General features: G+C 42.3%; 1 protein-coding gene across 1 annotated transcript in view; it reads left to right on the forward strand.

Annotated features, from left to right (window-relative positions):
- The window catches only part of CPO (carboxypeptidase O), a 32069-nt gene extending 8369 nt beyond the window's left edge, over positions 1 to 23700 (forward strand). The window contains 11 exon segments of the mRNA XM_043525580.1: positions 5934 to 6007; positions 11876 to 11951; positions 12361 to 12485; positions 15317 to 15371; positions 15374 to 15448; positions 16632 to 16733; positions 17593 to 17697; positions 18376 to 18486; positions 19163 to 19271; positions 21457 to 21534; positions 22873 to 23700. Coding sequence (XP_043381515.1) covers positions 5934 to 6007; positions 11876 to 11951; positions 12361 to 12485; positions 15317 to 15371; positions 15374 to 15448; positions 16632 to 16733; positions 17593 to 17697; positions 18376 to 18486; positions 19163 to 19271; positions 21457 to 21534; positions 22873 to 23135 — 1173 coding nt within the window. The 3' untranslated portion in view covers positions 23136 to 23700.
- The last annotated feature ends 4273 nt before the right edge of the window (positions 23701 to 27973 follow it).

The following is a 27973-nucleotide window of genomic DNA, read 5'->3' on the forward strand; positions in this document are numbered from 1 at the left end:
TGGCCTTCACAACATCCTCTGCCAAGGAGTTCCACAGGTTGACTGCATTGTGTGAAAAAAATATTTCCTGTTGTTTGTTTTAAACCTGCTGCCTATTAATTTCATGTGGTGACCCCTAGTTCTTGTGTTATGAGAAGTAGTAAACAACACGTCCTTATTAACTTTCTCCACACCAGTCATGATTTTATAGACCTCAATCACATCCCCCCCTTAGTCATCTCTTTTCCAAGCTGAAAAGTCCCAGTCTTATTAATCTCTCCTCATATGGAAGCTGTTCCATATCCTTAACCATTTTTATTGCCTTTCTGTGTCCCTTTTTCAATTCAAATATATCTCTTTTTGAGATGGGGCAACCAGAACTGCATGCAGTGTTCAAGGTGTGGATGTATCATGGATTTATATAGTGGCATTATGATATTTTCTGTCTTATTATCTATCTATCCCTTTCCTAATGGTTCCTAATATTCTGTTAGCTTTTTTGACAGCTACTGCACATTGAGCAGCTGTTTTCAGAGAACTATCCACAATGATGCCAAGATCTCTTTCTTGAGAGAGAACAACTAATTGTATGAGTCGTTGGGATTATGTTTTCCAGTGTGCATTATTTTGCATAAATCAACATTGAATTTCCTCTGCCCTTTTGTTGCTCAGTCACCCCATTTTGTGAGATCCCTTTGTAACTCTTCTCAGTCAGTTTTGGACTTAACTATCTTGAGTAATTTTGTATCGTCTGCAAATGTTGCCGCCTCCCTGTTTACCCCTTTTCCAGATCATTTATGAACATGTTGAACAGCACTGGTCCTAGAATAGACCACTGGTGGACACCACTATTTACCTCTCTCCATTCTGAAAACTGACCGTTTATTCCTATCCTTTGTATCCTGTCTTTTAACCAGTTACTGATCCATGAGACGACCTTCCCTTTTAGCCCATGACTGCTTACTTTGTTTAAGAGCCTTTAGTGAGGGACCTTGTCAAAGGCTTTCTGAAAGTCCAAGTACACTACATCCACTGGATCACCCTTGTCCACGCTGGTTGGTCCCCTCAAAGAATTATAATAAATTGGTGAGGCATGGTTTCCCTTTACAAAAACCATGTTGACTCTTCCCCAACAAATCGTGTACATCTTTGTGTCTGATATCACATAGGACACTCCAATTAGTACACCCGAGAATGATATTCACCTGCAATTGCGTCTCATTATCTCATATTTAGTTTGTGATCCACTATAATTCCCAGATCCTTTTCACCAGTTCTACTGCCTAGCCAGTTGTTCCCCATTTTGTATTTGCGTTTGATTTTTCCTTCCTAAGTGTAGTACTTTGTACTTGCCTATATTAAATTTCATCTTATTGATTTCAGACCAATTCTCCAATTTGTCAAGGTCATTTTGAAGTCTAACCCTGCTGTCTTCCAAAGTGCTTGCAACTACTCCCAGCTTCATGTCACCCACAAATTTCATAAGCATACACGTTTCCTTTTTGTTGTGTGAGGTTAACGCTATGTGTATATATAATAAAATTGTTCGTAATAATTGTATCAGGGACAACACACTCCAGGGCTTGTGCACTGTGTTGCATCATCTTATCCCTTGCAGACCTTTTCTTGTGTTTTCGTAGGTATGTTATGAGATACCTATTTCAGAGGGGGGTATGCCATAGACCAGTGTTTCTCAAATGTGGCCAATGTGGCCGCATGCGGCCACCAGGGGCTTTTCTTGCTACCACAGCCTCCTGGGCTGTGATTGGGAGGGGTGGGGAGGGCAAAGGAATGCTCCCCCTCCCTCTCTCCTGTATGCACTGCCTTAGTATTGGTTGCTGGGGCCACCAGCAGGGGTTGAGCCCTGCCCCTCTCTGGAGTAACCTGGGGCACAACGTAGGTGTAGGCAGCCGGTGAGTTCCCCACCTTCCCAGGGATGGTGGGGCTCAGGCTTTGGCCTTCAGCTCGGGGGTGGCAGGGCAGCAAGCTCTGGCTGCGGGGCTTTGGGCTCCAGCCCTGGGTCCTGGCTGTGTGGCTGCAGGCCCCAGGGTCCGGCCACATGGCTTCGGGCTCCATCCTTGGGCCCCGTCCTCCGGTTGTGGGACTTTGGGCTCCTGCCGCAGGTCTTCAGGCTCCAGCTCTTGCTGCCTCCCCCAGCCCCACACCCCATCTTCCCTGGCCCTCCCCCAGGGCTGAATTTGTCCCCAGGCTTGCCAGAGCTGAGTAACTCTGCTTTGAAAAGTGATACTTGCATGTTTGTTTATATCACTGTTCACAACAGACTTACTAGCTAGCCATAAATAAATTATAATAATTTGGATGTGTCTGTGTGCATATTTATTTGATTTTCCTAAAGCAAATTAAGTATTTTAGGAAAAAGGGAGGCCACCAAAAAATTTGTCCTGAGAACCCCTGCCATAGACTGTTATCTAGAAGGGGGTACGCAGCCTAAAAAGTTTGAAAACCACTGATCTAACTTATCTAAATATTCTTTAACCTGTTTCTCCCCCCCCCCCCCCATTCTGGCTTGTGTTCCTTCCCCCTTGTTATTAATACTAATCGTGTTAAGCATCTGGCCACAATTAATCTTTTTATTGAAGACTGAAACAAAATAGGTATAAAAAACCTCAGCCTTCTTGATGGCATCAGTTATTAGCTCTCCTTCCCCGCTAAGTAATGAATGTATGCTTTCCTTCATCTTTCTCTTCTTCCCAATATATTTATGGAACCTCTTCTTCTTGCTTTTTATGTTCCTCACTAGGTGTAACTCATTTTGTGCCTTAGCCTTTCTGATTTTGTCCCTATTTTCTATTCAAGCATATGTGCATCTAATAATTTGAGCTATGGTTAAATGGTTAATAAATTATTTTACTGCTTGTAATAAAACCCATAAAAATGAATGTAGCTGGATATCCTAAAATGCAGTGCAGTAAGCTGTTTCCTAGCCATTAAACAGTAGTAATGACTTATTTGTTGTCTCTTACAGTTTAGCTTGTGGTAATAATATAATTCTTGGCTTACTTAGAGTTAATTATTTTAAAAAAACTAGTAAAAATGGGCTTTTAATGCAGTAAAACAGTCTTTTTTAAGTTTCTTTAAAAATTGTGTAATTTAAATAAAGTACTTAGAAGCTCCTACCGTCCGTTTGAGGAAGCAGAGGTGAGAGACCCAGTCTAGTTTCTTGCTGCAGTGAGAGCAGGATTTAAGCCACACTAGTCAGCAGTCTGCTGTACTGATCCCGGTGAGTGAGGATTCCATGCCAGATACAAATCAGGAGTGCTATACAGCAACAATGCAGGGGCATTTACTGGAGAAGGATTCAGTCAGTCTAGATGATGACGAGAAAGAAAGAAAGAAAGAGAAAAATGTCAAACACACCGAATTCCATGTAGTTCTTGTTTGATTTTCAGTTCAGGTGAGATCAGTGTTAGATTAAGCTGTGGAACCGGGGAAACTCCTGACGAATGAGTGTTTGAGGAGGGGGATGTGTAGAGAATGTTTTACCTAAAGTCCCCAGTGCCCAGAACTCTCGTGCAGTTCAGCAGAATCTGGGCACAGAAGGCTTGCAGGATCAAGCCCTCTATCTGTGTTATTCTGTTTAATTAATATGTAACTTTTGAGCTGTTTCTCAACAGACTGTATGCAGATCCCAGTGGAAAATAGCTGAGCATATGAATAGTACCAGGTTGAAACAATAACAAGCAGGTTGAATCATTCAAACCCTGAAAATCACTTTGACTCTGGGCCAAAAGCTTATCATGAGATGATATCAGTATGGGAAAACTAACAGGCTTAGCAGCCAGCTGGTTGGAGTTGGCATATATTGTATCCACAACTCAAGAGCAGGTGGTTCTTATATTTAAGGTTGTACGTGACAGGGAGTCAGGAGATTTGGGTTTTATTCCTAGCTTTGCTGCAGAATACCTCTATGACCTTGGGCAAGCTACTTGCTATCGCGCGCTCTCTCTTTCTCTCTCTCCTTTTCCTCATCCTTAAAGCAGGGGCAGCAATATCCGTCTCAAAGGGGTGTTGTGAAGCTAAATTCATTTTGAAAAATTGCTTTGTGATCTGAAGAAGTAAAGTGCTTAAGAAGTCTAAAGTATTATACTGGACGAAAGGAGACGCTAGTATTTCATACTGCATGTTCTTATTCATGACTCTTTCTAAAACCAGAGCATCCCATGTCTTATTGTACCTAGTACTCAAGATGGGAATAAGTGGCTTAAGCTGCCTTCCAGCTGTGCTAGAAAGATAAGCAACTGCCAGTGAGAACCACACTAAAGAACTGACTTCATAAGGCAAGAGTTTTGTTTATGCCCAAGAGGGCAACAGACATAATGAAGTTACTTGTTCATCCTGTGACTATTTTTACATCTGCAGAAGAATCATTTTGCAAAAGATCTTTATTCCAACTTCAGTGGTGCTACTCATAGTCTTATTTAGGCACAGACTTAAGTACCTTGCTGAACTGCAGCTTTACCAGGCCCTGTTAGCAAGTAAAGTACAGTGAACACAAAGTCTCCTCTTTTATAAATAAGTTTTGTGCCAAAGCCCAGACCAAAGTCCATTTTCTATATCAGTTGTAAAGGGCTGTTCATCATTACTGGTACAGGTGCCCATTGAATTCAACAGTTTTTTCCATTGACTTCAATGGCATTTGAATCAAAACGATAGTGAGGAACTGGCACTCTGCTACCCTTGTATTGAACCAGCTTCTGTTGGTAAGAAAGACAAGCTTTCAAGCCACACAGAGCTCTTCTTCTGGGATTGACATGGCGACCACTACACTGCATACCCTATTACTACTACTCTACTACCGTGTTAGGCAAAGTGATGACATCTAGCTTGATAAGTTGTTGACATTACAGAAATAATGTCACCAAAGAATAAATATAACCCATTTTAAAGGTAGACACCTGTCATAAATATAAAGGGAAGGGTAACCACCTTTCTGTATATAGTGCTATAAAATCCCTCCTGGCCAGAGGCAAAATCATTTCACCTGTAAATGGTTAAGAAGCTAAGGTAACCCTGCTGGCACCTGACCCAAAATGGCCAATGAGGGGACAAGATTCTTTCAAATCTGGAGCGGGGGGGAACAAAAGGTTTGGTCTGTCTGTGTGATGCTTTTGCTGGGAACAGATCAGGAATGTAAGCCTTACAACTCCTGTAAAGTTAGTAAGTAATCTAGCTAGAAAATGCGTTAGATTTTTCTTTTGTTTAATGGCTTGTAAAATAAGCTGTGGTGGATGGAATGTATATTTCTGTTTTTGTGTCTTTTTGTAACTTAAGGTTTTGCCCAGAGGGATTCTCTATGTTTTGAATCTGATTACCCTGTAAGATATTTACCATCCTGAGTTTACAGAGGTGATTCTTTTACCTTTTCTTTAATTAAAATTTTTCTTCTAAGAACCTGATTGATTTTTCATTGTTCTTAAGATCCAAGGGTTTGGGTCTGTGTTCACCTGTACCAGTTGGTGAGGATTATTATCAAGCCTTCCCCAGGAAAGTGGGTGTAGGGCTTGGGGGGATATTTTGCGGAAAGACGTCTCCAAGTGGGCTCTTTCCCTGTTCTTTGTTTAAAATGCTTGGTGGTGGCAGCATACTGTTCAAGGACAAGGCAAAGGTTGTGCCTTGGGGAAGTTTTTAACCTAAGTTGGTAAGAATAAGCTTAAGGGGTCTTTCATGCAGCTCCCCGCATCTGTACCCTAGAGTTCAGAGTGGGGAAGGAACCTTGACAACACCTCAGCTTTCAGCAGAAATTTACTTTCAGAAAATCTCATGGTTTACATCATTAGTATTTTGTTTTTTATTTAAGCAGGAGGAAAACAAGATTGCCTCAGTTCAGCCTTTTCCCTCTGAACCTGTTTGTCTTGTCCCTAATTTGGACCCCCTATCACATGGCCCAGTGTTGCAGATTTGAGGCTTCACAGGTCTGATACCATGAGGAAAAGGTCTTGGGAGTTATTGTGGAGAAGACCCTGACAGCACCAGCCCAGTACACAGCTGTGGAGAAAAGACATGCATAGTAGGTTATATTAGCAGAGAGCTGGAATATGAAATAAGCGATACTACTGCAATCTGCGGTATTCAGTCTGCTTCCTCTGCAGAGCTGTAAAAGAAGGTGCTACCTACTCTAGAATCTTCGCCTACCCTCTTCTGAGGTTACAACTTAAGCACTCAGCTAGGAGGTAAGGCAAGCATGTTATGTCACCGCTGGTACAGATGTGGGTTGATGGGCTTTGTGGGTTGATGGGCTGAGCATTGGAATCAGAACAGTATAGCTCATGTTCTCGGAGTTCCCTCATTCCCCCTCGCCTCACAAGCATTTCTCTCATAACCAAAGACAAGATAACCCTCCTTCAATTGTTCCAAGTTAATTTTTATATAATAGTGCAAACTTTCATGGAGTTCACAGGCAAAATTTTCTTCAGTTTCTGTAGATTTTGCCACATGATGTTTGTAATGACAAAATGATGTGCATAAAAATGTCTGTTCCTGCCTATGCAATTCTGCTTTGGAGGAACTCATGCCAGTTTTTGGGTGAAGGAGTGGGGGAAATGTAGGAGAGAGTATAATTTACTTAGTAGTGCAACAAAGAAGGGCAAAACTCTGGGTGGTGTTGATTTTGCAAAAGTTTAGTTCACATCTGGGCCTCATTTAATCTGAGGCAACGAAGTTCAGGACTAGAAGGGTTAGTCGGCTGGTAAATTTCAGTTTAGGACAATATCTTTGTTTCTAACAGAGATGAGCGGAGGTCAGGGGAAAGAAGGGTTGAGCAGATAATTCCAGCTTTTTCCAATCTCCGAAGATGTACTATCTCTATATGGGAACTTACATATTTCATCAGAGAAAATGATAACATGGGATACTGAGTTAATTATTTAACTGTGGTAAATTTCTGCTGAGCTCATTTATAAATAGGTTCATCTTCTGTGCGAGCGTCAGTTTGATCCACAGTTGATACTGGAGTCGACATATGCTCTATGGCTCTGTGCTGCTGAGAGTCAGGTTCTTTGCAGAAGCATGAAGTTATCTCTTGGGATCTTCTGCCTCCTGGGAGTCCTGATCCCAGGGAGGTCTGGCCTGACGTTGCAATATGATGGATGAGTATAAAACCTGGCAGGGAGCTGCAGTTTAGGGCTGTACTCTAAAACACCATAAGGAAGGCACAACAGATTACAGTACCTCTGAGACAGTGTAATGAAAGGAACAAGGAGCTGTAAGTGGGGCATGTCTGCCACAGATTGCTGAAACACAGGAGGTTACAGTCCTGTACTGGAAATGGAAAATGAGGGTCACCAAATCCAAATACTCAGATATGGTTAAGGCTTGTAGAGAAAATATAGAGCAAGAAAAAGGGTGAATGAGTTAATTCTAGTCAAATAAGTTGCGGACTCAATCGTGAAAGGTTCACAGTGCCTCCTTTGGGCTACTCAGTGTGCTAAGCTCCCATTGGCTAAAATCCAGTTGGTGCAGCACCAAGGTTAGGCTTTATGGGACGAAAATGCTTTTGAGACACTGAACTCCTATTAAAAATCTGTATCAAGAGAAGTGAAAAGAAGAGGACTGGACAATCAGGGAGCAAAGGAATCCCTGTAAAAATAGCAGATAAAATTCAGGGAATGAAAAATTTGGAAAAATCTGAAAATATGCAAATCTGCAAATACCAGTGATCCAAACCTAGAGTATTAAGGGAATTAGATCATGAAGTTGTTGTACTATCGACAATTATTTTTGAAAAAGTATGAACTTTCCTCAGTCTTTTCTTCCCCCTCCCCCACTAAAACGGGCATGATTTCCTTCACAGCAGTATTTCCTAGAAGAAGGTAGATATTTTTAATACATGCCATTTATTGTCTTTACAAAAATGGCATGGCGAAGTCCACAGAAACCGAGAAAAACTTTGCCTGTGAATACCGTGAAAGTTTGTAACATTCTGAGAAAATTCACCTTTACAACCTCAGGAGTGTTGTCTTGCATTGGGTTGTGAGAGATGGTGGGTGCTTGCGCAGGAGGGGGAATGAAGGAGCTCTGGGGAGTGGTTTAGCCCATCACCCACGGGAAAGCATCGTAGTTGACACGCTGGCCTGACCTCCTAGTAGAGTGCTGGAGTTGCAGCCATTAGAAGATGGGATGTGAAAGAGACAAGCTGTGGTTCCCTTAAGAGGAAGGGTTGGAGGTTTCAGAACCTCACCTGGATCGCCTTTGTGAGCAGAGAGAAATAATTGCAAGGGCCTATAAAGGCGGACACTAACAGAATGAAATACAGCTTTGAAATGCCATCTCATAACTCAGGTAAAATTATCGAAAACACACCTGTGGGTGATAGCTAGAAGAACTGGGCTTAAACTAAGAAGGAAAATTTCCTGCAGAGGGCCAAATTGTATCCTATGTGGAATTTGCTCCTACAGGGGACAGAAAGTTCCCAGTAATCCATGGAACTTATTATTTATTATTGTTTATTACAGTGATGCCTAAGGTCCAACCAAGAGTTGCGCCATTGTGCTAGGCAGAATATAAACACAGAGTGCCTGCAAGTCCCCTGCTGGAATTTCCCCTAGGGAGGAGAGAAGGTAGCACAGTGGGAGGTGGAAGTGCCTAAATTAATGCTGCCTCAGAAGCATTTGCTTCTAAATGCTAGAGGGAAAATGCTGTACTTTTTTACACCCTTTACAAACGCATAGAAACTAAAAGGGGTTTTCACGTGGTATAAATCAGCATAGAATCTAATCTCAATTTACCAAAAAATCAGAGACCCATTCATAACAAACCTAAACAACTGCACAATCCTCTTCTCATTGCCCTCATTATCCATTGTATCATATTCCCCGTTCCTGCACGGGGGGAATGAGGGACACATGTCCTCCCCAACTGGGGAGTGCAGTTGCAGGACTAATTCTCACTCCTAAATCCCCTGGCCAACCCCCATTTTATTCGCTGTTCTCATCATTTTCATGTTGAAAATCTAGATTCTTTGGGTCCACGACTGAATCTTCTATTGTTCTGGCAAGAACCCAGCACACTTTAGCTACTAGGGTCAGATTTTTAAAGGTATTTATGTGCCCTAGTGGGATTTCAAAAGTGCCTAAGTGGGGTAGGCACCTAACTACCATTGAAATCCTATCTGCAGCTTTAGGCACCTAAAGACCTTTGAAAATCTGGCCCTATGTAAATAACAACAGCTTGATTTACAGCAGGTTGGGATTTGCTGTGGGTTTGGGCTAGGGGTGTGATGTGATGAGAGCAACATATGAGTGTCTTATTCCATAACTAAATTACACTGATACGATTGGAGACTGAGCCTAGTGCCGGAAATTACCACAGTAAGTATAGCCCAGGGATGCCCCAACTGGCACTGTCAGAAGATTTGGATCTGTTCAGGGGGTGGAACCAATGGGCAGTTTGTTTAAATAGGTTCCTGCCTCCCCCATTAGCTGTATAAAACCTCCAGCACAGTCGGCACAGATCCTTCTTCCCCTTTTAGAGACGATCTATATATCTCCAGGCCCAGGGCCTATTGAATTCAGTGGAAAGCCTCCCATAGCACTCAGTGTGCTTGGCTCTTTGGCAATGGACCTAGCACCTTGGGGTCTAATTGCTGGCTGGGACTGAGCTCCCGGCTAAACTGGGTTTGGGTCTGGCCCCAGTCTTTGAATAGAATTATTAAAGCTAGCTCAGCCCAGCCAACCTGTGTTTTGAGTTGGGAGCAGGATGCTACTTAAATAAAGGGACATTATTTGAAATGACTCTGGAAAAGACCAACAAGGATATGTTACTTCATCTTAATTTGCCACATACTATCTATAAAAAGTAGAAATTCTGACCAGCCAATCAGAACACAGCTTACACTGACACTATTATTTAGCATAATGAGGATGCTTCATTGTGTTTTTATTATTGAAAAACTGTTCTTGATTGGCTGGGTGGATCGACTTTGCACTTCTATAATTGAGAAACCTAGTCCATAATCATAAATGGGCACAATCTTCGTAATATTAGCATACTGTTAAAAATTATCTGCCTCCATGTTGGCCATTGTAAAAGGTTTTATCAGTAAATAAGAGCTGGCCATCTGGCAGCAATCTGATTGTCTGACATTTCTTTCATTTGGTGTAATTAAGACATAATGTCAATGGGGACAGAAAAGCATTACAGGATATTGTTTCTTTTCTGACAGACAAAGAGCAAAGCAAGCCCAGGCATTTATGGAAAATAAACTCCCAACTGCAGCTGAGAGATTCATTTTCAGACAGGGAGGCATTTATCCTATATCTACGAGGTTCTGTTGCATCGCCATTTACTGTGGTTATATCAAATAATTAGCAATGCAAGTGTTATCATTTTGCCTAATGGACAAAAGTGCAACAGCGTGACACTGGTATGGGTAATAAACAGCTAATTCCAATTGTCAGAGAAAATGGACCTGTTTTGTGTTTCAGCTAATCAGCAAGCATCATATTTTTAAAAGATCAGAGATTTTTAAAAGTTTCCTATATTTTTTCCAGTGGCTAATGGGAGAGTTAGCTAATTCTATTCGCAAGTATATTGAGCTGATATTGTACATTTGCGATGGGAGTGCAAATGCCCAGTTAGCAATTATTGCTCATGCAATGAGCATACATGATATTGGTGATCATTAATGGTTTGCTACACAAAGCTCTTGTGATAAGTTTCCATTATAGTAGAATCTTTGCATTTAAATTCTTTCCTGACCATACATGTACTATAAGAACTTGATCCAAAGCCCATTGAAATCAGGGGAGACGATTGTAAACCAGTGGTTGCTAAGAAATAGAAATATTTCTGGTACCGCTCTGATTTCGTATCAGTGGCAACAGCTCTCTTCTAAAGATACTAACTCACCTTCGGATATCTAATGCAATGTAATCATGAAAGTCCACTCCCAGTGATGATGGCACATTCTCACGTCGCAACCTTTCATTTATTGCTTTTAAAAACTCTTATCCATTTTGAAGTTCCACATCTGCTTGCTACAGGACTACAAAGCTGAGCTTCATTAATACTCCAGAAAAAAGTATTTAGGAAGATTTGTTTGTAGAAACCACACGTTTGCGTCAACTGTGTTTGCAGCCTTTTTTATTTGTTCTGTGTAAACCTTCAATATTTTTTTTCAGATAAAAATTTTCAGAAGGTGAAAGTCTCAGGAATACTCGGTTAAATACATCTCCAGACAGGAAGTTTTCATCCAGCCATCTTGAAATCACTGTGATTTTTTTTAAATTAGGTATTCGTGTTTATAAATTTCAGTCTACCAATCAGGGAGCAGGAGCACTACCATGTAATTTAGGTGACCTGTCAAAGGCCACAAATAGTGAATAGTCAAACATACAGCAAGTAGTTTGTGAAATCTTATTGGCTAAAAAAAGGTTTGCATAAAATTTTTGTCAAGCAATTTTGAATAATGAATAAATATGCAAAACACTAAGTCTATTTGTGGATGGTTCATGACCAGAAAAAGGTCAAAGTTGATGAAATAGCGCACTGTATATTATTACCAACTTTATTAGGCCCCAGTCCTGCACATATTTAAGTACATGCACAGGTTTAATCATGTAAGCAATGTCATTGGCTTCAAAGAGGCTGATAAGATGAAATAAAATTGCTCATGTGCTTAAGTGTTTGAAAGATCAGGGCACTGGCAAATAAGTAAAGGTAATGTAGGGCCCTACTGAGGTACCCAGAGAATCTACAGAACTTGATCCTATCTATATCTAAAGTATTCCATTAATTCATCAGTCAGTCATGTTCTCAGTGAAATGGGACTCAGTTAGATGAGCTAACTCCCTTCTGCATAACAAAACAACTCTTTAGACCTAGGGGAAAGGAAATTTTCAACAGATGCTGGGCTGATTTTTTTACTCTTAATTTCCAGGGACCAGGTTTTGCGAGTCTTGCCACAAACATCTGAGCACGTAAAGCAACTTGAGCATCTTTGTGACACCTTGCTGGTGAGTGACGCTAACAATGTTTACAAGAAACCTGATGCAAAGTTAGTTCTATGAAACAGATTTGTATTTAACTTCGTATAGAAATTAAGGAAAAAGCAAGCCTGAAAAAGCTTATACCTAAGAACTTTACTAATAAAGGGCTGGGATGAGCCTTGCCCTTATGCGGTCATAGGAAATTATGAGATTTCCCATCCTCCCATGCGTGGTCTGTGAAACAACTGGCCACAATTGATGTCCCAGATGTATGCTCTGGGAGCAACTGGGTAGAGAGCTGATGATTGGGGAGGCATGGACGGAGAGCATTAGGAATGATTGCTTCCTCTTATTTATCCATAGCTAGCATATCTTATTTAGATTTTTTAGCAATGGAAACAGAAATGTTATTTGTGTTCCCATTCTTTCTCTCCAGCTGGATTTGTGGAAGCCACTGCTGCCTGAAGACATTCAGGCTGGAGAAGAACTGCATGTCAGGGCTCCAGCCTCCAGTTTACAGGAGCTGAAAGGCTGTTTAAATCAGCATTTGATATCTTATGACTATGTCCACTAATTGCCTGATAGGGATCCCCTTGCATACTGAATGACTCCATTGGCTTCAATGACCATCCTCCCTATCATGGAAATGGCAAATTTCCCCCAATCCACCCCGTGGTCACCAGACTGTGTTAATTGGATCCAGCCTTTGGATCCTGTGTGTGTCCAAGCCAGCTGGGTCTAGGCAAAGTCCAGATACTGTCTCTTCCTCTGCGTCTTCACACTCCTGGGTTGCAAATTCCCTGTCTGCCCTCCTTTCCTTGGGATGAGGGAGTCTGTGGTCCAGCTGACCTAGGCCCTGAATCCAGTGATCTGACCTCCTAAGCCTCCCCAATGGCCTGTGCACACTCCTCCAGAGCTTCACTCCTGTGGGCACTCTAATTTCTAGTTTACATCCCCGGCAACAGTGTGGTAGGTAAAGTAAGGAACATGGTCTTTGCAAGGGAACTTCTTAAATGCACACACTTTACTCTTAGACAGCACAGGAGAGTTACAGATCTATGCAAAACCATAAACCCCTGAATGCAATCTTCCCCCATCAGGGACCTCTCCACTCCGGACAGTCCTTGGGGTTGGTTATTGTCCTTGAAGGCAGACAATGTCCCTCCTGCCTCCACTTCTCCAGCTATGCCTTTTGTTTTGTGTGATGGACTGGCTCCCTTTGGCTATGGGCCAGGTGGTCAGTGGAAGAAACTGCAGATCCCTCAGTGATGTGATCAGACCGAGCAGGAATCCCGCCACGTTCCTTCTCCCCAAACAGATATCTGTGAAGAGATGATACATTCAAAAGCAAAGGCCCTTCTGGGAAAAACTCCATTGTTCAAGTAGGTGAGAGCCGTTCAATGCTGATGCTGCCTTGATTGCCTGGTCATATCTTTCCAGACATCGCTCCTCACTATGTGCCAGGTTCCTGCCACCAAATGGATGATCTAAAGTATATCTATACTGCAATTAAAAACCCATAGGTGGCCTGTGCCAGCTGCAACCCTCCCATGGTCCTAGAGCCTGGGCTTCAGCCCCAAGCCTTGAAGTCTACACTGCAATTAAACTGCCTCACAGCCAAGCCCCGTGAGCCCATGTCCACTGGCACAGGCCAGGTGCAGTTGTCTAATTGCTGTGTAGACATACCCCTAGTCACAATGACTGTTACCTGTACAACTAGTGTTCATAAAACCAAATGGTATTCATAATTGGGCAAAGATATAGTCCCCAAATTGTCACACATCACATAAAATATTTAAAAACCCAACCCACCAGCTCTAATGTTTCATATGAAAATTACAGTTCTGCAGCCATCCAGTGCTAGGATGGCAAATGACTAATAGACATATTGAATACAGCCCAGCTGTAGTGACATTCACTAATAAAAGATACCTTGAAAGAGGATTAAAGTCCATTCTGAAGCTATGACAAGCAAGACCATTCACAGTTAAAGCTGATATCTGATCTCCTCCCTAATGAATTCTCTTTAGTAGTAATTAATGTTGATGCCCTGTCAACAACAAGTGGAGAGATGTGGGATAGGGATGCCAGTATATAACTATCTAGCATCTGGGATCGGTGTTTACCGTCTAACTGAAATAATATTGTGGTTCAGATTTTCTAAAACTGGACTCCGTGTTTGCACTCATAATGATTTGTGCCTCTGTTGTGTGGGGTGCACAAAAGGGAGGCCAAGTGGAAAGGCAGACTGAAAATTTGATTCTCTGTCCTTTAGAGGTGAAAAACAGAATGATAGTTAATTTCTGTATACAGACTTTGAGGAGAAGCCCCTCTAAGAAGGTGGGTGGCATACAAGGAAGGCAATATGACAACTTGAGCCATGTAATGATGGAGACATAAATGGCATATTATATTAGGGTCATCAAATATTCAAGCTGCATTAAACTCAGAGATTTCAGTTCACAGGAGCTGTGATGAGCTCCTTTTTGTTGGTGTCCGTTCATGTGAGTTTGCACTGCTTACATTTTACCTTGAGACACAGAGGTGAGAAAGCTCATATTGAAATTCAGCTGAGAGCACTCTCAAAAGTTAAAAGGGCAGCCTTCCAGAAATGCCGGTCAGTGCTTGAGACAGCAGAGTAGCCTATTAGTGCTCTCAAAGCATGACATTAACATGTGAACTTGCACTGCTTTCGCAGTTCTCTTATTCTGAGCATGTACTTCAAGCACAGATTTAGAACAGTGTTGCACATGGCTGTGTTGTCTTTCAAAGAATTCTACTAAAAGCACAGGGCCGGAGCCAATGCCCAGTGGAGCCAATGGAAGTCTTTCATTGACTTCAGCAGTCACTGAAGCAGGCCCATGATGAAGCAGATTCAGAATTAATTTGTGGCTAACCTGCTGGAGCATCTATTTTCCAGGACAAAGACAATTTTTGCAAACCTACAAATAAAGCACCATTGGGAAATCTTCCAAAAATATTTTTTTAGAGTGTGAAGTTTTTTGAAAATTTTTACTGTTCCCCCCCCTCCATGACAAACCTTTACCTTGATTTTTTTGATCATGGAAAAATTTTAACCAGTGCTTACAGCTGGTGATGAAAAAACCTGAACATTTTCAGGGCTATTTTTTGGGGGGTGGGGTGGGGGGCTTCAAGATGGGGGAGTGCTCAAAACGTGAATTTTTAATTAAAAATTTAAAAATCTCAATATTCAGAACACGTTGGCCTGTTCTATTACAATTATTATTATTGCTGTATCTAGTGGCCTGATGAGCAAGAGGTTTGAGGTAGACCATGGTGTAAAGGCCATGTTTTTGATTTAAGGATATTGCTAAAGTCATTCTTCAGTTGTTGTTTAGGGAACTTTAATCTTTCTCTTGTTTTTTCTTCAGGGTCCTAATATGTGACGTACAAAAACAGCTGGACAGTAGCAGACCAAGGGAGGATCCCACCTCATCCCCCAAAAAAGTCACTGGAGGGTTCCAGAGGGCTATTCCTAAACTGTATATCATCCAATGGAAGAGGTAAGAAGGAAACCAAGTCTGTCATTTAGGTGTTACTCCTGCAGTGAGTTCTATGCGAACGCTACTGTGTTTGCAGAGAGCTCCCCTGAAGTCAGTGTGGCTTAGTGGTCTGCCTGCTTGGAGCTCATTGCAGGATCTGGCTTTCTTCAAGTCCTTTGCATGAAATCCTGGCCCGTTGAATTTAATGGGAGTTTTGTCCTTGACGTCAGTCAAGCCAGAATTTCACCCTTTATTTCTTAATCTCTATAATGTAAATGCTCTGTGTGAAGGATTCATGCATTTAGCTACTGCCCTTCTGTGGACTCTTTTTTCCCCGTGTTGAACATGATCTCTTCCCTTCCAGGTAGCATCTATAGGCTTCAACCCATTGTTTGCTGCTTTTAATTCATATTTTGAGTAGTTGAATATGCAGTTATTATGCCTCTTCACTGTTATTTATGTAAGCATTGACATTGTGCTAAGCACTAACCAAGACATGAAATGATGACCATCCCGGTAAGCTTATAACATAACAGATAGAAACGGAGAAGATGGGACACCCTGGGAAGGCCAGAGGAATGAATAACTTGAATTTTTTTTTTTTTTGGTTGGGTTCCCTTCTATGGAAGAAGTGAGCCTTTAGAAGAGGCTTGAATGTGGTGAGAGTGGAGAGCCAAGACAGCTGGACTGTTGTTCTCATTTATATCTTCCGCAGTCGATTTAGAGGACACGCTCAAAGAGAGAGCTTTGTGGTATTTTTTCTTCTAGGCATATGATGTGTTTACTGTAAGCATTTGTATATTGCTATTGACCTGAAATGTGGAAAAACTAATAATCATCCGGCTGATGGATCCAGCCCAGTGATAGTTTTAGGATTTGACTGCATCATCCAAATCCTAGTGAAGTCAACAGAAAGGCTCCTGATGGGGTTGGAGCATTGAATGGGCTCCCGAAGGAGTCCTAGGCAATGTTTTTTGATGCCCACCTTTGCAATGTATTACTTTGTATTTAATTTGATGTAAGTGAAATGTCTTGCCCCATTATTTGGTCTTGAACAGTGCTAAGTAATATCACAGCCTGAAATATCTCAGAGGCATGTACTGTGTATCTAAGAAACATAAAACATTTGCTATTTGGAAGTGGGTGGGTGGGGGAAAGAAGGGAACTCCCTGTTTAGAGCAACTATTCCCCATGACTATTTCAGATTTATTACTGGATGTACCAGATAAAGGAGAGCAACAGTGAGCTGGTGGCACAGCATTATCTAGGAGTGACATATGGGAACCAGCCAATGTATTATCTGAAGGTGAGTGGGGAAAGTGTTGTTTAGATAAATAAAGAGCATCTCCATAAAATGATGAGGGAAAATGTCAAGGTGACATAAGGTTGAAATAACAGGAGAGGTTTTAGCTCCTAGACAAAACACTACAGAAATGTGCTGTCTTTTGTATCGACAATTGCCATCAGTCTTTGATACCACTCTTCTATTGTGAAGACACCAGATTTGGTTAAAATCCTGTTTTGAAAAATAATATTTAATAAATCTCATTTGGCATTCTATTATTTTTAACAGTGTGATTAAAACTGCGATTAATCAGGATTACTTTTTTTAATCAAGTTAATTTGTTTTGAGTTAATCACTGGAGTTAACTGCAAATAATGGACAGGCCTAATAATATACCATAGTCAACCTGGTGTAACTATGTTTGCTATAGTTGTGTGTGTTGAAGGGTTTCTGTTTTTCACTATTCTCTATAATCTGTGACCTTTCTATCTTGACTATTTCATGACAATTCTTATAAGATCTGTCTCCACTGCTGAGAAAAATTGGTTTATCTTTCTTTCTGCTTGTTCCCTTCCAAAGAAAAGAACCTCAAAATTAGATCAGCCCAGGGAATGACTCATATAAGTGAGGGCAACCATATAAGAATTAGAAGCTGCTTTATTGGTACTCTTTGTTCAATGCACACTTTAAGATTCTTGGCCTGGGATGATGCAGAGACTGGATTATTAGAGAGGAAAGCTGGTCATAATGAAGTCTGTAATAGTAAGCATCTCACATGGCTAAGCAGTATATCAAGGATCATACTTCACATATTATAATATGCTAGGCTCTTTTATTTTAACATAACAGTTTTCCTACTGATCACTTTTACACTCCCCAGATAAGTCAACCATCAAATAAGGCCAAGAAGATTATTTGGATGGACTATGGGATTCATGCCAGAGAATGGATCTCTTCTGCCTTTTGCCAGTGGTTTGTGAAAGAAGTGAGTCCTTTTCCCATTTCAGTATACAACTTGCAGATAGCTTTGGATTCCTCAGTTCTCTTCCTCTACTTATAAGAAATTGTTAAGCTATTTCTTTAGAGACAGATTATACCTTGAAGTGCATTACACGATCACTTCTGGAGACCCAAGTTCAAACCAGGGCTTGGGATGTAACAAATGAAAATATTTGGCACATTGCATCCTCAACTTGGACCTGATACAAAGCCCACTGAAGTCAGTGAGAAGCCTGCCCTTGAAGACAGTGCATTTTGAATCATGCTCTTGGTGCATCACAAAGCCACCATGAAATCTGGAACAATTTTTCATTTCTGATCCCAAAGGTAAAGAACTAGAGGGTTCTGTACAGTGGTGTTCCATATGTATAGGATCTATCTCTCCTACTGTGTCTCTCCCTGCAGAATCTATCTTGCATCGTTGTAAGATGCATAGTACCAATGTAGACTGCATTATAAATGTAATCTGATATATTATCACTTTTGAAATGCCTTTGAAGGTGCGGTAGATATCTCGATACACTTGGTGGGCAGGTACAGTCTCTTCCAAAGGAAGTATTCTAGGATGACCAACCAGTCTATGCTAATTCTAAATGAAGTCATGTCCAGTGATTGTTTTGTACCAGACGATCTGGTGCTGTTCTTTTGCATTTTTTCTTCTCAGATTTTACAAAATTACAAAACTGACCCAAAGATAAAAAGCTTCCTGCAGAACTTGGACATATGTATCCTGCCAGTTCTCAGTATTGATGGTTATATCTATTCCTGGAAAACTGTAAGTTATGAAAACCCAGTAACGGGATTATAAAGATAGATGTGCACTGTATTTATATTAATTTCTGGCACAATAATGGTACCCAAATGTGAATTTTGCAGCTTCCTTTGCTAGGAAGGGAAGGTAGTTTTTCTGAGGAAAAAATCCTCATCTTTCTAGCACCAAAACTATTCAGAGGCCAAGGCTGCTGGTCTTCAGTGCTCCGGACTGCAGTTCTTTTAAGAGTCCTTCACTTCTTTGAAGGAGTACCTTGGACAGTGTCACATTGTACCACTATCTTTAATACCACTTTGAGTTCTGGAAGCTCCTTCTAATCCTGCATTTTTTCCAAGTAATCTTTACTGGGGCCTCAGCAGGTCTTAAATTAACATCTCAAAGTTTTCAAGAGAATCTACTGCCAAACAGTACAGGGTGGTTTTTACTTGTCACCCGCAATTTTCCACTGATAAAAATGACCTAAGAGCTCAGTGTGGCCTCCTGCAACATCCCACCCATCTATCGGCTTTTTGGCTACCCAGGAGGCTGTTGACTAGAACTCCAACCCAGCTTCCTGGGCAGACTTCAGCATCAAGCACCTTTGCAGTGTAAAGGCATTTGTTGCTGATCAGCCCCAGTGACTCCCTGGAAGTTCAGTCAGTATTCTCTTTCAGGCTGAAGCTATGCGCTGATCGGACAGTTGTCAGGGGATGCTGTCGAAGATACCAGGATCTTCTCTTCTGGATTAGGATGGGCTTCCAGGCACAAGGCATTTTTTCAGAAAACAAAGGTTAATGTCTGTACGCTGGGTAGGTGTCCTGCCCTCCACCAGAAATGTTCAGTTCTTCTACAGTGTTTTTTCCTTAGTCGTGAGCTTAAGTGCACGGGGAAAAGAACACACTATGTTGGAATCTTCACCCCTCACTTCTTTGTATGCCAACTCATGCTTCAGTAACACTAGCAGGAGAAAACACAGACCAATCACTGGCATCTGCGTCACAGCCACTTCCCCCTCTCCCCATTACATCAGCATGGAGATACTGTTGGGACCCTAATGAGGCCCTGTAGACCCAGCTGCCTCCCTGTCATAACCGTCTGTCTCCCTGTTGAGTTGAGTCTGCATTAAGCCTGGTGCCTAACAAATCGAATGTCACCAGATCAGGCAACATCAGGATTTGGAGAGTTCCAGTTCTTGTACTCCCTCGCCCTGGTTAGTCAGTGGAGAAGTGCACACAGGCAGTGCATAGTGTGAGTTTGAACTCAGCTGCTAAACTGGACAAGAGCACTACCTGGGGGTGGGAGGCACAGAACTGAAGTGTAACGAGGAGATGGGCTGAGAACAATAAAAAAATCAGCTGAGTTTTTTTGAATCTGAGCCACAACCTGGATTCCATTATAATCATACTTGGACACTGAGGTACCCCCTAAATCTGAGGCTGTCTTTTAAGCTGGGACCCCTGCACTAATGTAGGGGAGTGCCTGGGAAGAAGTCCTATGACCTGGCATGATCGACATCTAGAAATATACCACACACAGTAGTTGCATTGAATGCAAGTGTTACTAGGCATGCAGGGATGTGAACTAAAGGCGTACCTGCTATCACAGGGGTTCTCAACCTTCTTCTCTCTGAGGCCCCCCCTCAACATGATATAAAAACTCCAGGGCCCAACAGGGTGCAGGGACAGGGGCCTTGGGCATAGGCATAGTTTGACTTCTATTTTGCGGGGGGCAGGGGCCATCTCCGCATGGCAGGGTCCAGGGAGGGAGCGCCACCTCCACCTCCTGACTCACCTCAGCAGGCCGTCCAGCCTGTCTGGGTTGGGGCGGGGCAGCACAAACAAAAATTATAACTCAAGGCAGGGGCTTAGCTCAAAAAGTTTGAAAACAGCTTAGGGTACAGGCCGGGGGTAGCTAGGGGCTGTGTGCGGGCAGGGGGATAGCTCAGGGTGCGGGGAGGGGGTAGCTCAGGGTGCAGGGAGGGGGTAGCTAGGTCTGCATTCTCTTCTCATCTCACAGCCTTATACATTGCTGTGTGGTGACTGCACGTCTTTTTTGGCTGAACTAATCCTGATCCTTCATCATAACTAATTAGCAATTGATTATTAGGGATCTGATTACAGAGGGGTCGCCAGGATGTTACTGTTTTTCAAAACATCAAAATCCAGTGCCACATGCAAAAAATGTGCCTCCGGTTTTATGTGCAAATGCATTTGTCTGCATGATTTCCACAAATGCCTAGTGTCTCATGACTGAGGTTCAGGCTCAGGCCGGAGCAAGGTGGGAGGGTCCCAGAGCTCGGGCTGCAGCCTGAGCCAGAACATCTACACTGCCATCAAACAGCCCTTTAGCCTGAGCCAGCTGGCATGGGCCAGCCTCGGGTTTTTAATTGCAGTGCAGAGATACCCTCAGTGTTTTAAAATCAGGCCCTACATACTCAGTTAAAATGTGTGTTTATAAAACAGTCCAGCATTTATGGCACTAACCTTGGACTTGGGAGAGCTGGTTCGAGTCCATCTTCTGCCACAGGCTTTCTCAGCAACCTTGGGCAAGTCACTTAGCCTCTCTGTGCCTCAGTTTCCCCTCTAGCGTGAGGATAATAGCACTGCCCTACCATCCCAGGGTGTGGTGAGGATAAATATATTACAGACTGTGCGGAGGTCAGATACTGTGGTAATGGGGGCCCTATATGTACCATAGAGTGGTAGATAGATAGTGATCTATCTATCCATGCCATAACCACTCAGACCTCTGTTGACAGTGGAAGTATATTACTCCAATCCGTTTTCTCCAGTAGTACAGGTTCCTACCATTTCAATAAAAAAGGAGTGTTTTTTAGCTGGACACATTTTCCCACAAGCTCTAATGTTGAACTAATAATTGATGCCCAAACCTGAACCCAGTGAGCTACAGAATCAAGCCTGAAACTCCAAATAGTTCATGTGGTTACCAGAACCAATTAAGACTTTCTTTCCCTTTCAAACGTACCGGTGGGAGCTGCAGAGAAAGCAGCAGTCGCACTGAAGGGAAAGCATGGGACCAATTTTACAGTGGGACCAAACTCTTTGGTTTTGTGTAAGTTTGTGTTTTGAGATTTCTCTATTTTCATGGGGCGAGCAAGGTAGTCCATGTGCCTTGTTCCTCGACATTGCTGTTTCATTGCGTTTCCACGTTGAGTAATAATGGAGGAGCTGAGTTAGATGAGTATCTAAGTTGCAGCCATTTGAATGTGGGATACTTTGTGGAGCCCTTTCATTCATTAAACAGCTGACAGCATGGAGGGTCAATTAGATGCTAATTCTTATATAGAACTCATCATGAGAGTATCACAGGGCACACGAGGGGATTGGTATGTGATATAAGGTGAAATCCTGGTCCCTTTGGAATCAATGGCAAAACTCCTATTGACTTTACTGAAGTGATTTCACCATACCTATCAGTCAGCAGTTCAAATCTAGATCAGGTCTACAGTAACTATCGGCCATTATCATCTGGTGGTGGTTTGATGTTCTGTGTGAAATAAGTTGGTCTCAATCTAGTTCCCAGTGGACAGGTGTCCATACCACAGAGAGCACTAGATGATGATGGCTGGCACTCTGATTGACAGTTTCAGTAGAAATCATGGAGACTCAAGTAACCCCTGACCCAGAGAGGTATTCCTTCCAAATAAGGGTTGAGTCACATTGGTGGGGTGGTGTAATGGATAATGTTCACAATGAGTAAATTGACTGGCTCTAGCGAACACACACATACACACACACACACACTTGTGTTTGTAAATTGCACAGGCACAATGCCTGCATTAATCAGACCTTGAGTTGCATGTGCTTTAGTGCATGCCTTGCACTGTCTTGAGTATACAGACAAGGTGTTTTGCTTGTGCAACGCTGGCATGTTTAGAAATTAGTGTGCTCTAGGGCCAGTGTTTGTTGTTACATGGAAAGTGTCAGGAGAGAGAGCTCCACAAGGCAGAGGAACAATGAGGTCTGGCCACAAAGAACAGTCAGGAATTTTTCAGGCTGGCACTAAAATGAATATAGCAGGAAATTCCAAATGGTATCAATGAAGGAAATGCAAAACTAGAACAAACCATGGTCCATCTAGCCCCATGTCTTGTCTCCAATAGTAGCTAAGGCCAAAGGCTTCAGAAGAAGGTATATGATCCCTTTAATGCATCTCTGGTTATTGGATAATACTCTCATATGAAGGGGTATTTTCCGTATGCAAGTTCTATAGAAAGATATTTAATGCAATCAAGTACTTCATCTAGAACAAGTTTTCCTTCTGTGAAATATGGCTATCTATGGTATGATTATACTGCTTGGTACAGGGATCTTGTAGCACTACGGCCAGGGCCATCTATAAAGAATGGTGCCTAATACATTTGTCTCACCTGTATTTTTAAATTAATAGACAAGAACTCTGGCTCCTCACGGGACTGGGCTCACATGATTGGCATTCCATTCTCCTACACTTTTGAGCTGAGAGACACGGGTGCCTATGGATTTATTCTACTGCCAGACCAGATCCAGCCCACATGTGAGGAGACTACCACAGCTGTGATGACCATCATAGAATATGTAAATCAGAAGTATTTCCCAAACAGTGCAGCGGCAATGACCTCTGGCAGCCTGTGGCTATGGCTTAATGTCCTATTCACATGGACCTTGTCCTAAGTAAGCCCTACAGAGCTCAGCAGGAAACTCACATGCAGTGAAAAATTGCATGCAAAGGAAAAATTGACGTTACCGGGGAGCTAAATGGCATAGTGTTTAAATAAACGACCAATACAGTAAATGCAAAGATTTCTACAGCGTTCTGAGGGTTTTTTGGAGAAGGAGGAAAGGATAAAGAACAGGCTATAAAATCAAGCCCTGCTCATCAAAACCAGTTGTAGAAGGTTAGGTTCCATTCCTTTGTTTAAATTAAGGCAAGCCCATATTAACTTCAAAAACCTTGCTCTCTGTCTCTGCAAGGCCAGATTGAATATGCATGGGGAGGAAACTGCATTCTTAGACATGGTCTCAGTGACTGCCTTACATCTACGCTTCCCTTTCTGCCAGGCATAGCCTTCTTCTTCTCATGGTCCCCACACCACACTGGACCCACCAGCCAGAACCCTCATTTCCCACCCATGGTTGGCACCAGCAGGCTGTATGAGAGATTGAGATCTCTGACTGCTGTCTCTGTTCTCACTTCAGCAAGGGGTGCTGCTGCTCTGATTCTTGTTGTCTTCCTGGCCTAAAGAGAGTGCGGGGGGAGGGGAAGGGTGTTACAAGAAGCTGTGGTGCCTTAAAACCAGATGGAAATCAGAAACCAAAGATGGTCACAAGCAAGCATAAGGGGTGCTGTGGGGGTGGGAGAAACTTGGTTCTGTCATTCTTTTTTAGGCATGTAGGCAAATAAACGAAAGACGGAAATCCAGCATTCTTGGTACATACCTACAAGAGTGAAGGGAAAAATTATGGGATATTCCTATCTCCTCAAACCAGGCTAGAAGGGGACTTCCTTACTTTTATCAACCTGCAGTGGTATTTTCCTGCTCAACAATATGGGTTAAAAATATTTCTCTACAGAGCGGGTTGCGATGAAATCCCTTAAAGTGCAGTATTTAAAGAGGTATACTCTGCAAAAGCAACTTTCTTAAAAACCATTTTGGGCTTCCAACTTGGCTTCTTGGTCACGCCATACCATTCTCAGTGAACAAGTACATGGGTCAGATTCCCAGCAGACGTAAATCAATGTAACTCCATTGATTTCTGACAGTCCTGCAAACTCTCGCTGAGATTTGAAGCCAAGCGGAGTCTTTCAGTCTCAGTCTCTTCATCACCAGTAACTGTTTCTGCAGTTGAACAAATCTGTAGAACCAGAGCAGGCTCTAGCTCCCTCTTGTTCAGCGGTGTTGACTGCAGGGTGAAAAAGTTGGGGTGGGGTGGAATAAATACCTGTTTTAGTCATTTAGGTAAGCTGATTGCTTGCAGTATTCAGAGGCCCCGTGTAGATCAGAACCACTTGTAAGATAAGTAGGGCTGGTCAAAATTTTTCTTTTATTTTTTTTGACAGAAAATGGGGTTTTGGCAAACACATTTTGGAGGGGGCGGGGCTATTTTCCATGAAAAAATTTCAAGTTTTTCTTGAAAGTGGAAAATGTTTTGGATGAAAACTGAAAATTTTCATTTTAACTTTTTGTTTAAAAAACATTTCTGTGGAAGAAAACTGAACTTTCTGACCACCTTCAGTGCTTAGTCCCATGCAAACACTCGGTAAGAAAAGAGTTTCTGCCTAAAGAGTTTACAGTGGAAACAGACAAAGGATAGGAGAATGGGAATAATGTTAGCCCCACCTTACAGGTGGGGAACTGAGGCCCAGAGAAGCTAAGTGACTTCTCCAAGGTCACACAGGAAATCTGTGGCAGAACCAAGAATAGAACTCAGATATCTTGAGTCCTAGTCCTTCACTGTCCTTAACCACAAAACCATTCCTCTCTCTTAATCACAAGGCCGATCAGAGAGATCCCAGAGCCTTTCCTCCACACCACATTTATAAGCATTTTAAAATCAGACTTTGTTGCCATTTTTCCAGAGCACATCAATGTAATTTTATTGTAAGTTTGTCTTCATTACCAGCCAATCAGTCCTCACTCCTGTGTTTGGTTCCTGAAGTCCATCACCAAATGGTGTAAGTAAGACTGACTCCTGCGGGTTCCCTAGAGCACAGCCCTTCCAATGTCAGGCATTAATTTACAGTGAGACGCGTCTGTCACCAGGCTCAGCAGCAGAAGGTGGCACTAATTAGCTCTTTTCCCCATAGGAACGCCGCTCCCCAAACTTACATTTGTTTTAAGGTGGGACTTGTAAGTCTTTACATTTTGTTTGTAAATTGTGTCTTCAGAACATTAAGAGTCAGGAAAAGCCCCCATGTGGCCCATCATCATGATCTGGGCTTATACTATTGAGGTCTGATCATAAGCAATCCATAACCTTTAGTATGCAAGATTTAGCACCGTTCGAAATGCATCCAATGCAATTGCCACTGCCAGCAGATGGCGCTGCCCCATAGGAAGAGATGCCTAAATGAGCTGGCTTCTGCCAGTTATTACAGAGGCATATTCTAAAATGAACCCAAGATTTCACAGATATTTTGATGTTCCCCGTAAACGCTTCTTATCAGATTCAAAGTCATTATAAGGTCCTGAAAACTAAAAGGGAAATTTAAGCTGCCAACGTTTGGCATCTTTGCAAATGTAATAGTCAGATGTGTGTTAACCAGCAATTCACTTCAAAAGACAAATAAAAATGGTTGTTTCAGAGTAGCAGCCGTGTTAGTCTGTATCTGCAAAAAGAAAAGGAGGACTTGTGGCACCTTAGAGACTAACAAATTTCTTTGAGCATAAGCTTTCGTGAGCTATACATCTCCCCACTGTATTTTCTGCTGAATGCATCCGATGAAGTGAGCTGTAGCTCACGAAAGCTTATGCTCAAAGAAATTTGTTAGTCTCTAAGGTGCCACAAGTACTCCTTTTCTTTTTAAAAATGGCTGTGTTGTCCAAAGTTTAATTAGCAGGTTTACCAGCATCCACTCAGGGTGCTTCATTATCTTCACTGAGATTAAAACTAATAACCACCTGCACAGGAAGAAGAACCCAGCGAAAGGCATGGGCCATGGAATTCAACCACAGCATTTCCAATATGCAAGGGGGGGAGGAGGGTAAGGCACAAGCAAAGCTTCGGAGCCATTGCCTGGCTATGATAATGTATCCCTTCTGTTGCATTCCTGTCAGCGCAGTGCTGGTCCTTCTGTTGTTCCAGTGATGCCTCGCACACTGTGCAGTGTAAAGAGACCACTGAAGGCTGTGGGGAAGAGTCCCGTGTTGCACCCCAAGTGTTCACAACGCATTTAGGGCTCCTCATGGCAAGAGTCAGCTAGGGCTGCAGAAAACTGATCTGTAACAGCGTTATGTGAGGGTTTATATTTCATCTCCACCTGCCATTACTGATTTTTTCCTTTGTTTTCTGTGCCTTTAACAGAATCCTTATATACATTGGAGAGCTACATCGAGGACTGTATTATGCAGGAGCTACTAAGTCAACCACCGTTTACAAATGGAAATTGTAAATGAAAACAAACTCTCCGACCTTAACATCTCTCCTCTAACTCCCCTCCTCCGCCTGCTCCCTGAATCCTCTCCATGGCTTTGTCTTGTATTCCTTTGTTGCTTTTTCTTTGATTCTCTTTGAGTGCTTAGTGGTGTGGGGATACATTTTGATCTCATTTACGCTGGGGTAAGCCTGGCGTAATGGCACTGAAATTGGTGGGGTTACTTTTGCTTTACACCCATGTAAGTGAATCAGAGTGTCCCGGCTTAATTAAAAAATAGAAGGTGTTATTCTTTATTGTGGTCCTCAGGATCATTTTTACACTCAGCCACTTGCTTTCTGACACATTCTGCAGGCAAATCCTGGGTGCCTTATTCACATATGTAGACTCACTGAAGTAATTTATTTGTAATTATGATCATTGGGTTATAACAGGGTGGCCAAAATTTGACTGATGGAGTTCGACAACATACTTGATAACACCCATTTTTAATATATAAGTAGATTGAACAAACTACAGGCCCAATCATGTGATACTCCATTTTCATCCAAGCACCCTCTTGTTTTCTGCTCCATGCTATATAAATTAGTGCAACCCAAAGGTTGCCAGCAAGTTTCCAATATGGCCCTTGTTCAGAAAAGTTAAACTGTCTCAGGGGCAGCATAATATGAAATGAGTAATAATACAGTGTTCTGCCCGCTTCCTGAGGGCAGCAGGAGAAGATGGAAAATTAGTTTCTTGAGAGTTTGTGAAAAACATCTCTGTCCATTTTCCAGAGCTATTCAGATTGTCAGCAGCTATTTTCCATTACACCACTTGGGCCCTCAACTCCACTCACCTCTTATTCATTTGCGTAACCCAGAGGTTCCATCATAAGTGAATACCTAAGGTTGGACCTCACACCCTGGATCTGAACACATCAGGCTTTGGATCCAGATTGTATCCAGACTTTGAGCCAGCGCTTCAGCTGTTGTAAATCAGCATAGCTGCATTGATTTCAATGGAACTGTGTGGATTTACACTCGCTGAGGATCTGGCTCTTTGTGTCTCAGCCCCATCTAGTTCAAATTCTCCCTCCCCTAAACTGCTTGTGTGATATACTCTTGGAATTCCAGACAGAAGGGCAAAGGGCTGAATGGACCTGGAGAATAAACTGCTCTGAGTCCATTTTGGGTTCTCCTGGTGCTTGTAGACAGTAGCACAACTCAAGAACACTGTCTCGTCTCCTCTCCTTTGCTTTCTTTTGGCTTCTTCGGAGCTTAGTGCTTTTCTTGACCAGATGGGGAGTCCAATTATAACATAAATAAAAAATAAAATGGAGCATATTGCTTCTACAAGACATGCTGTGCCTATGATTTCCTTCTATGGATATGACAGGCCAAAGCCAATTTATTTTCATTGCCACAAAGCTGGGGAG

Source organism: Chelonia mydas, chromosome 11, assembly GCF_015237465.2.
Source record: "Chelonia mydas isolate rCheMyd1 chromosome 11, rCheMyd1.pri.v2, whole genome shotgun sequence".
NCBI classification, from domain to species: domain Eukaryota; kingdom Metazoa; phylum Chordata; order Testudines; family Cheloniidae; genus Chelonia; species Chelonia mydas.